Below are 12,213 nucleotides of genomic sequence, written 5' to 3' on the forward strand. Positions count from 1 at the left end.
ATCACACCTTATTAAATAGCAGCAGATATCATGAAGTCATGCTGTATTCACTGTCACTAACCTCTGATCGTCAGTTAGACTGAAGGTACTTATTATCATTCAAATCTGCTGTGAGAGGTTATTACATGCTCATAAATGGACTGACTGTGAGGGCCACGCCTTTGGAGTAAAGGCGTGTTGTTTTATTTGTCGATAAGCTCTAGAAAAAAGCCAAATGGCAGTTTGTGTGACTTGAGATTGTCATTAAAACAGTCTGAACGTCTTTAAAAATAGTTTCAGCTTCAGAAATGAGAACGCCTTCGCTCAATGCGCCGCCAGAGGGCAGTGTTTCAGCTCGCAGAGCGCTGGTAGGTCGTCTCTGTGGACGAGTTAATTTGCATGGCAGGGCCTCTGCGCCAATCGGGTCCCGTGGGGGGCGGGGCTTATGCAGGTGGGTGGAGCCGCGGGAGCAGCACGGACCTGTGCGCCAGCGAGTGCCGAATAACAAAAGCTCAGATAATCCCCCAGAACATCGGCCCGGTCCGCCTGGTCCGCCCGGTCCGCCCCGGTCCTCTGTCTCAGCCCGATATCCGAGGCGTTTAGCCCCGTGTGCCTCTGCGAGCCGAGCGAGCCGAGCGAGCCGCCCTCCGGTCGCAGTCCTGGTATCAGATGCGCTGAAGTCCGTCCTCCTCTTCTCTGTGGATTACGCGGAAGGCGGCGGGAGCGCGCAGCCTGCAGCTCGGTAAGTCCGGCGCTTTTACGCTTAACGACTCATTTGTAGTTCTGGCTGAAACGGCGCTAGACGACGCGGGGCTCGCCGGGCCGTCCTGGCGTGGCCTGCTGAACTGAAACGCCTTGATTCCGAGGCCAGGACTTCGAGGTGAGGCTCAGATCGAGGAGCTTCAGTGCTCGCCCTGCGCGCGCCAGTGTCTGGGACTGACCAGGTGTTGAGCTGCGGCGGTGTCTCAGATCCTGACCGCCGGGGCGGAGAGCCGCTGCAGGTCGCTCTTCATCCAGCGCGGCGTGACTAAGGCTCCAGGCTTTGGCGCGGGGCTCCTCTCGTCCTGTTAGAGTTAAGCCCACCGGACAAGTCCTGTAACCCATTCAGGGCTTCTGCTGGTTCCAGTAGTCAGTGGTGGTCTCACAGTGTAGAGGGTCCTGAGACTGATCAGCGGTTCTGGTGCCAGGCGCGTTTCATGGTTCCCAGTTAACATCTAAAGGTGTTTCTACAGGGAACTAGTGTGAACTGATAACCAGGAGGCCTAACGGTCTTCATGGGATCTACAGAGGCTGTACGGTCCAGATCTCCACCGTCACTGCAGCGAGGGCAGTTCAGCCGGCCGGCTTCGTCCTGTTAGCGGTTTCTGATCTGATCTGTCTGTAGTAGATGGTCCCGAGATCTTCTCACTCGAAACGGTAGGACCGTTATAAGCGTTATGAACATTATAAGCGTTATGAACATTATAAGCGTTATGAACGTTATGAGCGTTATGGACATTCTGAACAATGCCAGGACGTCCGGAATAGAGTTCCAGAGCAACCGCAGGCTGGAAAAGCTGCTGTCTGCGTTGAGTGAAGTGGGCGATCATTAGCAGCTGAACGGGCGGCTCTCCTGCTTTTCTGACCCCTCAGTGGTCAGAGGAATGGTGGAGGAATGAGGCTAGTTCACTGGAAAGACCACATCTGAGTCCAGCTCCTTATTCATCACGGTGTAGTTCGAAGTTTCCCCCTTCCACCGTGTGGCATTCTGGGCCTGTAGTGCGCTGCTGTAGTGCTGTGGTCACTGTGATGATGATGATGATGATGATGATAAGGGTTATTGTTTTGGATGGACTGTTCATATCGCGGTTGTGAGCCGTGTGTGTTCTGAGTGGCTGGGCTGATGTAAACAGACCCAGTGAGGATGGAAAGGCTTTGCAGTTTCATTCTTTAGATTTTCTCTGGAAATAAAAGTGTTTACTCCAAATGTAGAAGAACCTCCACATTAAAGGGCAGTTCCAGTGATTTTCACTCAGTTACACAGAAGTGAACAAAGATAAGAAAACGTTGGTGAAGGTCAGGATCAGTGTGAAAACGCCGTAAGAGGTCTTAAGCAGAAACGTCTTCTTGTGACCAGTTGGTGAACGAGGCCCAACGTCTCAGACATCCGGCATCATATCCATGACCATTTCAGGCGATGTCTTTCTGCGAGGAGCTTTCGGAGTAGATAAACTCTTCAGACGTCTGGTTCCTATCACTACCACTGTGAACAGTTCTCACTCGGTTGGTTTCTGTAGAATGGACCACTGTGAAAGACTGTGTTTATATCTCATCCGTTTAATTGAGTTTCCCTTTAATCAGAGGCGTTAGGCCAATGGAGTGACCGCCTTACTGTCTGTACCGTGGTAATAACAGTATCTTTCCGTCTTGCTTGTGAAAGTAGTGAATCGTTTCACAGCTGAACGCCTGCTTGTGTAGAAACGTCCCATTAGGAAAAGCGCTGCTTCGCTGCGTCAGAAAGCCGAGGTGGAGTGGAGCAGGGTGTAAGTGTGCAGCTCACATTTCTGGGTGTGCTGATGAGATTCGGTTGACATGTCGGGGAAGAGGCAGCTCATAGCGTCAAGCATAGGCCTGGGCACTAAAGCACTAAGTGCTTTGAATCTGTCGAATAAGTTCCACACAGATAAAATACAATCACACACAGTTCATTTCTTTCAGCTGACTTACTTTTGGCCATAACTGTGTTACTGTAATGTATTTTATCCATGTAGAACCAACGCAGGCTGCGGAGTTGAGTGCAGAGTCAAAGCAGTGCGTTTATTTTTCATTGTAGGCACTTTTTATGTGGCTGTGCATGAAAAACACTGCCCTGGGCAGACAGCCCCTGTTTGGATGGCTGTTTTAAGTCAGCTGTCCTTTGTTAGCCGGCTGAAAACATGAGGGCATATAGCAGCTGGAGCCACAATAGCGCGGGGTCAGAGGGCAGCCAGTCAGTTGTGGGCTGGGCTCTGAAACTGAAGGAAGACGTCACTCTTTTTGTAGTAATCTGGGTGTGACCTTCAAGAACCAGCAGCAGGATAGAGCGTTGCACCACACTGCAGCCGAGCAAAAGACTTTTTCAGCCTTTTTGGCCCAAACACTGATTAATACGATCGGCCTGTTCAGTAGAATCACAGGGGAGAGAATATATAGAGACATGCGTGGCAAACGTGCTGCTGTCCTGCTCAACCTGGGCTGTAATACTGACGTATTACGCTACTCAGTCATTTCAACAGCACTCTCGTCTAAAGGTCTTCAGCTCCTTCACGTGTTCCGCTCCAAATCAGCATCACTACTTAAAATAAATGCTTTCTAATGACACACGAGAAGTGACGCTAACAGCGGTGATCCTGTTTTCATGGCATCCTTTTATAAATCTGTTTACCTTTAGCTTTCTAAGAGAGAAACAGGAGATCATGGAGAAGACACCTGTGTGGACGAATATGTGGATATTAAATGAAGCAGCTAATGGTTTGTGCCTCATCAGTGGCCAAAGTGACTAAAAATCCAAGACAGAATAGAAGAATATGTCCAAAAATACGGCTGCGTCTTCATGGAGAAGACGGCAGATAGACTTATCTCAACAGCTGAGGCGGCTCAAGAGCCCCGTGTTGATTAAGCTCTGATTAAAGTCACAGATGTATCATAACATTTCAGTGGCTCACTCTGAAAAATGCTTGGTTTAATATTTGTCGGTTGACATTTCGGTATTTTTCAGGATCAGTCTCACAGTTTGTAGGCTGGGTTATGATCAGCGAAGAGGACGAAGAGGTCTAAGTAGCTCGTTCCACTTCTTTTTCATTTGCACAGAAGATCCAGAAGCCACTGCAGGTGATGACCTTAGACTGTTCACTGGTCAGAGTCCTGAGGGGGAGGGAGGAAAGCTTTGTTTTGTTTGGGTCAGCGCTGTGCATCATGCACATGCCGGGTCAGGGCATGCATGACAACTGTATGAAGTGTTTGATTACGTGGTCTGCGACCACGACGTCCTCCTAATGTAATTTTGTCAGAATCTCTGATGTGAGGAAGATTTATTTCTCTGGGGTCAGCTTGGCCAATTTCATGGTTTAAGACTTTTGACAGAGAACGCTTCTGAAGATCAGCTACTGGTCTCGCCTGTCATGCTGTAGTGATTAGAGAAGACTGTGCGGTCAGTGGGTATGAATACTATATTATCACGTTTTTAGTACTGCTTAGGATACAAATCAGTTACTGTAGTATAGCCAGTGTGTTTCATTCAGGTCATGTGAGAAATGGGGAAATACCAATTTTACGGCCTGTAAACTGCACTGAACAGCCAAGTTTAAGTTGGAAACTTAGGATTTACCAGACATATAATACAGTCTTTCACCTTTTCTGCTAATAAATATCTCTATAATAGCTACAGATGAGGTGATGTGGGAACTGTGGGTCAGTACTGATGTCCACTACTATTTATGCACATATCGGTCAGTGTTGATGCAGATGCTGATACAGAGACATAAACACACACACACACACACACACATATATATATATATATAAAACGAACTAATTAGTTTGTTATAATTAAATAAGTTTGAACTAATTTAGTAAAATCCTGTATATACGTAGAAGTGTTTGACCTGAAAGCGTCACCAAGTTGAGGAATGACATACCTGTCCTTAAGAAACTCGAACGTACCTGTTCTGAAAAGCTTTTATCTGAAGCTGTTGCAGCTCAGGTTCAGTGTGGAGGGTTCAGAGATTAAACAGTGAGAGATGAGATTCCCTCGAGGACCCGCAGCCTCTGATCGCACTCTGAACAGGAGCTTTGTGTTCCATCCATCTGCCGGGCCTGGAACAGCAGGCCACTCAACCACCCACTTTCAGCCGGTGCGTCGCCACAACAGGCAAACTCTACATACGTGCTCGCAGCGCTGCTGGGAGAAAGCGCTTAAGAGAGTTCTGTCCAGCAAAAGGCTCAGTGATGAACGACCTATAGATGCAGCGATGTGTGAATTGTGGGCTGGTGTCCACATCTGACGTTTTCGCGATGTACATATCTGCTGATGCCCGTGACTACAGACATTAGTATCTGTAAAAGGTAGAAAATGGGGCTACATCTATCTGGCTTGCGGCACGGTGGCGTGGTGGGTAGCGCTGCCGCCTCACAGCGAGGAGGGCCTGGGTTCGACTCCCCGGCCGGGTGACCGGGGTCCTCTCTGTGTGGAGTCTGCATGTTCTCCCCGTGTCTGCGTGGGGTTCCTCTAGGTTCTCCGGTTTCCTCCCACAGTCCAAAGACATGCAGTCAGGCCAACTGTGTAAAATGATCAAATTGTAAGTCGCTCTGGATAAGAGCGTCAGCCAAATGCTAATGTAATGTAATGGCATGGCCTTATGGAACGGTATGCGTTCCAAAACACATGGTAGGCCTTTCCTCTCCTTTTTTCATGATGTACATTGTTGGGAGTCTTCACACAAATATCAGTGCTATGTTAGGATTAATACCACCTTTATTAGAGAAACGTAAAAATGTGTTACATCCAACGTCCTTACCAGTGAATCCACTCAGCTCTTCCACTCTTCTTATTTTCTGAGGGTTACAAATGCAGTTTGTATGAATATGCAATGAACAGAATGCAGAGATTTTTCCAACACCACCTAATTATTCTGTTCTTCTGGATTACAGTTAAACAATGTATGAAAACAATATAATCGCAATACTTACACACAGTATCAGCATATTTTCACAAAAACTGTTAATCCAGTATTTATTTTACAATATTTCAGGTAAACAGGACTAATTATGCTGACTGTGTAATGAACCATGCAGTCGGTCAGTGGTTTTTGATGATATTGATGATATCCACTGTACTCACAGGAGCATATTGTATGTCGTGATAACAATTAATCACAATAACAATACAGTATCGTTATATTGTCCACTCCTATGTCATGAAATATCAGTTTGACGTGTTGATCAAATCTAAGCGTCTGTGTGATATCAGTGTGGTTCAGATATCGTCATGCGTCTCTAAAATGAAGCGTGAAATTCACTCTTACAGCTTTTATTTGGATCTAGTGGGAGTTATATAAAGTAGCGTCCAGCCAATAGAGAGTTTAGTGGGCTAAAATGAAAATAACAGATGATAATGACTGATAGAATTTTTTATTTCTTGATATTTTAATTGTGATATCCAATAGTTTTAGTCAGACGTTGCTTTACTGATTAAAATGATTCTCAGTTCTCAATTGTTGTGTTTCTTAAACTCAGATAAACAGTAGAAATCCAGTCTTACATCATACAAATGCTGTGGTTTATTACTTCCACTCCCATTTTTCATGGATTCCGTTGGTAGATGTAGGTCAGTAAGTGAAGCCACAGCTGACTGTCCATTTTTGCCAGAAGGCCTGGTCTGCTAGAAACCAGGAACGCACCTGTTTTCCCAACTGTTTTGTTTTCTTCTGGTTTCTAATTATGTGGCTGAAGGAGCGGAGTGGTCATGCCTATAGATAGCATTCGACTGACGTCACACTTGTCATATTGTTGAGATACCAGAGGTCAACACGGCGATGACGGCAGCGACAGCGACGCTCGTAGAGCCACGGTTAGTTAATAAATCATCCCGATGGATAAAGTTAGGCATGGGGGCTGCGTGCTAACAACAGTAACAGAAAAGAAAACGACGTAAGCTCATATAGAACATGTATCCCGGCTGTCTGACGTCAGGAGGGGAAAGAGGCGGAAGAGCTGTACCAGGCAGGAGAAATCTTTGGATAGATAAGATGAGGCTTTATTGTCATTCGCATCACATGTGGTACTTGAGGTGGAACGAAACATTGTCCTCACGGTCCAGTTAAACTCCCAAAGTCACGTAAACAACAAATAGAAGGTGCAAATAACAGCAGCATGAGTGCGAGGTAGAAGGTGTACATCTTAATACTGGTAATGTATAAAGTGACGTATAGAGTGACGTGTGTAGGGGTGATGTAGTGGAGGGGTGATATAGTGGAGGGGTGATATAGTGGAGGGGTGATGTAGTGGAGGGGTGATGTAGTGGAGGGGTGATGTAGTGTAGGGGTGATATAGTGGAGGGGTGATATAGTGGAGGGCTGATATAGTGGAGGCGTGATATAGTGTAGGGGTGATATAGTGGAGGCGTGATATAGTGTAGGGGTGATATAGTGTAGGCATGATATAGTGTAGGGGTGATATAGTGGAGGGGTGATGTAGTGGAGGGGTGATGTAGTGTAGGGGTGATATAGTGTAGGGGTGATATAGTGGAGGGGTGATATAGTGGAGGGGTGATGTAGTGGAGGGGTGATGTAGTGTAGGGGTGATATAGTGGAGGGGTGATATAGTGGAGGGCTGATATAGTGGAGGCGTGATATAGTGTAGGGGTGATATAGTGGAGGCGTGATATAGTGTAGGGGTGATATAGTGGAGGGGTGATATAGTGGAGGCGTGATATAGTGTAGGGGTGATATAGTGGAGGGGTGATATAGTGGAGGGGTGATATAGTGGAGGGGTGGTATAGTGGAGGGGTGGTATAGTGGAGGGGTGATATAGTGGAGGGGTGATATAGTGGAGGGGTGGTATAGTGGAGGGGTGATATAGTGGAGGGGTGGTATAGTGGAGGGGTGATATAGTGTAGGGGTGATATAGTGGAGGCGTGATATAGTGTAGGGGTGATATAGTGTAGGGGTGATATAGTGGAGGCGTGATATAGTGGAGGGGTGATATAGTGGAGGGGTGATATAGTGGAGGGGTGATATAGTGGAGGCGTGATATAGTGTAGGGGTGATATAGTGGAGGGGTGATATAGTGGAGGGGTGATATAGTGGAGGGGTGATATAGTGGGGGCACTGACTCAGTACAGCAGCAGAGATGAATAAGTGGACATGAAGTGCCGTTGCAGTGACGTCTAATTGGAGTCTTACGGCTTCTTATAACGAGTCTTACAACAAGAATAAACAGAAAAAACTCCCAGAATCCCCCACAACGTTTCTTCTCTCAGTTATTTGAAGGATGGATTCTGTAGTTTTGCCCTGGCTCTGAGAGAAGTTCACTACTGAGAGCTGACTGCTTACGTGTAGGTCTGTCCTTAAGTGGCGTCAAGCTGACACTGATTAACCATCGAACACAGATAAATAGATATTAATCACTTTTTCGATCACAGCGACGTTTAATAACGTATAATGTAGAAAGGACAGAACGCCGCTGGCCCTGCAGATGATTAAAGTGATTTGTTTAAGAAGGATGTGTAGTTACAAGGTCATCCAGCTCCACTGGATCGTGTTATAATCTAGGCCCAAAGACGGCTTATCGATTTGGTTCAGATCAACATCTTCGATCAAACTGACTGTTTCTCGATATCTGGTCTGGAAGCTGTTGCTGGTATCGGCTGCTCACTCATATTGTGCAGAACCTTCTTCCAAGGCATTGTTTCACATTTCAGTCTTATCTGATAAAAGCGCTGCCAGATTTGTACGATCCAGACCCACCAGAGCTCACTGTGTCCCTGCAATGCCGTTCCTTTATTGCCCTCCTTCTCCCGTTCTATCTGTCAGATCTCCGGCTGTTGCCCAGATGTGGCTGCTGTGACTAGTATTACGGCTTTGAGGAGGAGGAGAAGGGAGGATTCAGAGGAAAGGAGACGCAGAAGATGTCTAGAATGTTCTCGAAGGGTTAATCATGGGCGTGGACGTTCTGGGAAAGGAGGGAAAGCGGAGATGGCTTTGCTGCTGGTGAGAGAGCAGAGAGCCCTTTAGTCTGACATGACGTTCGTCCTCACTTTGGATGGTTTTCTGTATGTGTGGTCATTGCCTGACTGTGTCTGTGTCCCCAAAGACAAACAGTTTCATTGTCCATTTCTCTGATGAGCCAGCGGGGCCATCCAAGGTAATGAGGCTGTCACTCCTCCTTGGAGAGACATGTAAGTGACATGATGAGCAGGGCAGAGAAACGGGGGTAAATAAGGCTGAACCATTGGGGGAAAGTGGTAGATTGTGATTGTTCTGACAAACATCTCAACAGGGTCTTCAGCATGAAGACTATTTCAGTGCTAGCTAAAATTAGCTTCATCACAAGGGCACCTAATGCTAACACTGTTAGCATATGTGCTTGCTCCACCCATTTCCATCCACCCATCACTCAAGTCAGCCTTTGCATTGGCGGTCCATTCTCTATAGCTTGGGGCATGAACCCTGATTGGTCCTCAGAAAGTTCAGGGGCCAGTTGTTAATTTAGCTCACTCTTAGCTTTTAGTCATATTCACCACAATTCATCACGTCGTACCACTTTAAAAGACAAAATTCTGGATGTCCAGTAGCTTTCCATCAAAACGAACAAAGACTTATTATTAACCAATGAACCCCCCACCCCACCCCCCCACCCAGGCATCATCAAGCAAAAACAGCCAGTTCAGTCAGAGGACCCTCCCGATCACTTCTATCGCTCTGAGTACAGAAAGAAAACGCTATGATTTCTGATTTGAAACTGTACAATATTAATTTAAAAAGTAAATTGTTTAACCCGGACAGAATTCCTCCGCCCTGATTGAAGTTTGAGCAGTTGCTTTTAGTGACGTATTAGTGGTCGCTCAGTTGACTGGTGGGTTGGTAGGTGAGGTTGTATCACAGGTTTGGAAGTTTGGACGCCAAATTAAAAGTTATGAATTTTGCTGAATTTCTAAGTGAAAATAGATTTCCACACCTTTGGCAGTGAACGCATAGTGACCACATAGTGAACGCATAGTGACCACATAGTGAACGCATAGTGAACGCATAGTGACCACATAGTGAACGCATAGTGAACGCAAAGTGAACGCATAGTGACCACATAGTGAACGCATAGTGAACGCATAGTGACCACATAGTGAACGCATAGTGAACGCATAGTGACCACATAGTGAACGCATAGTGAACGCAAAGTGAACGCATAGTGACCACATAGTGAACGCATAGTGAACGCATAGTGACCACATAGTGAACGCATAGTGAACGCATAGTGAACGCATAGTGACCACATAGTGACCACATAGTGAACGCATAGTGAACGCATAGTGAACGCATAGTGACCACATAGTGACCGCATAGTGACCGCATAGTGAACGCATAGTGAACGCATAGTGACCACATAGTGAACGCATAGTGAACGCATAGTGAACGCATAGTGAACGCATAGTGAACGCATTTTAATCCACAATGACTGTTCATTTGCTGAATTTAACATATTGGAAAAAATAAAACTAAAATTTGGCCTGGACAAAAGTTCTGACACATTTTATTTCCAATCTGTTAACATCAACAAATAAATAGAACTTGTGCCATAGTTTAAGTCTGCTCCCTATAGAGGAGTTTGAGAAGCGACCATCATATCTGAAATTTCACTGACAGGTGCAACAATCGACTATTGAAGTTACATTTTTGACCATATGTAATCATCAACTGATCCTATTAATTATCAGATTTTTAGCTCCTAGTACAAATTTGTACAAAGTTCACAAAAAATATATGAAATAAATAACATTTAGAAAAGACTTACCAATAATAATAATAATAATAATAATAATAACCTTGGGTTTACAAATGTTTACTTAATTGAGCAGTTTACCTTCATTTACAATTTATACGAACAATATAAATTGAGGTAGTTATTGATGATATTATATGTAAGTGCAAGTGAATATGCATCGCTCTGGAAGAGTTCAGGTCTAACAGTATGTGTAACTAAAGAAGTACTAAAGTAGGTGAGACTATTATTAAGCAATAACCTGTCTGTGCTGGGCAGCTTAGAGCCGTTCAGTCTGAAGGAAGGTCAATACCTCCTCGGCTGTAAGTCGACTCGTTATAGACTCTAATGGCTGAGGATAGAAGTGACCTCGGGAGTGCCCTTCACGTGGTGCTGCTATGGAAACTGTACAGTGTTTTCAGCTTCAGAGGTAAAATGTTATCAGTCAGTGTCATTTTGTCCCAGTATACAGGTGAGTGATCTGGGTATAGTGGCAGTATCTGTGTTACGCAGCTGTTAATAGCAGTTTTATTTGGAGTGTTCTGCGGTGCTTTTTGAAGAACATCTGAAATGATAAACAAAGGAATTAAAATAAGCTTTTGGTCAAAATGGTCAGAATCAGTCAAATTATTTTGCAAATTATAGGTGCTTGTCCTAATGGATTAACGGATTGGCAGCTGTTAAAAGTATATTTAGTTAGTAAATTAACAGAATTAAAGAAATACTCGTGTTTTTGGACCTAACACTTTGAATGACCACAGTGTATGAAAGGTGCTATATAAATAAACTCGCCTGCCTTGTCTGATCTCTAGCTGGCACGGTTGTATTGATCACTACAGACAGTAATTTTGTTGCATTTGCCTGTTTTTTATAGAAGAAGACTGAGCTTGTTGACTCACAGCATGTTTATAATAGAAGCCAGTGGGCAGACGCTGAAGCAAAGCACAGGGACATGCTTTGAAATAGGGATACAAATTCTTTTGACCAATGAACTTCCATTGTTAGTCGGTGATTAAGAGTTAACTGGCAAGCTTAACATATATAAAGTATACATATTTATAAAATGGATAGTTCCTATTCTGAAATTTGATTGGCTGAGCCACTTTCATAGCCGTAATACTGTGATATGAGTTCACACATAAGCTGAATTCTGTTTTATTACACCAAGATATTAAAAAGTGTCCCTTCTATGGACCGTAGAGCTCAGTACTGAAAGACGGGGCCAGGCATCAGCATGAAACCACATTAAACAGCCCATGAAAGAAGCTGATTTCTTTTCAGTGGAGGGCATGATGATTATAATATGTTCTAGATTATAATTTACATTTTTTAATGAATACAAGTTCAAACAAACACATGCCATGACCAGGGCTAACTTTGTCTCGAAGAACAGATAAAAAATAGTCCTCTGCTTTACGCCTTGTGGATGTTTGCTTTCAATATGGTACATTGCTATCATCTGAGGGGTGTGACGATTAACAGATTAACCGCTAACCCACAAATGCATAAATATCAGCAAATACATAAATGTTCTGCCAATGCTTTCATTAAAAATCTTCATGTCCAGTAAACAGTTGAGTGGATGGAGTTGAGTCAGTTGTGCTCAGGGATGGGCAATATGGAAAAAGTAGTGTACCACTATACTTAAATATATAAGACACACAATGCACATCAAGATATTGTGTTGCACACATAACGTCCTCGTAGTGTCACATTTAAAAAGTATGAATATAAATGATTATT

General features: G+C 44.6%; 1 protein-coding gene across 2 annotated transcripts in view; it reads left to right on the plus strand.

Annotated features, from left to right (window-relative positions):
• The first annotated feature begins 443 nt into the window (after positions 1 to 443).
• Positions 444 to 12,213, plus strand: part of numbl (NUMB like endocytic adaptor protein) — a 77,771-nt gene continuing 66,001 nt past the window's right edge. The window contains exon 1 of one of the 2 annotated variants that reach the window (XM_017723125.2): positions 444 to 721. Coding sequence is in view for 1 of the 2 variants with exons in the window: in XM_017723123.2 (XP_017578612.1) it covers positions 1,367 to 1,395 (29 nt within the window). In the remaining variant the exon portion in view is untranslated. Of the gene's footprint in view, positions 722 to 920; positions 1,396 to 12,213 lie in introns of those variants that run through there. The other variant, XM_017723123.2, reaches the window with a different exon arrangement.

This window comes from Pygocentrus nattereri, chromosome 17 (genome assembly GCF_015220715.1).
Source record: "Pygocentrus nattereri isolate fPygNat1 chromosome 17, fPygNat1.pri, whole genome shotgun sequence".
NCBI classification, from domain to species: domain Eukaryota; kingdom Metazoa; phylum Chordata; class Actinopteri; order Characiformes; family Serrasalmidae; genus Pygocentrus; species Pygocentrus nattereri.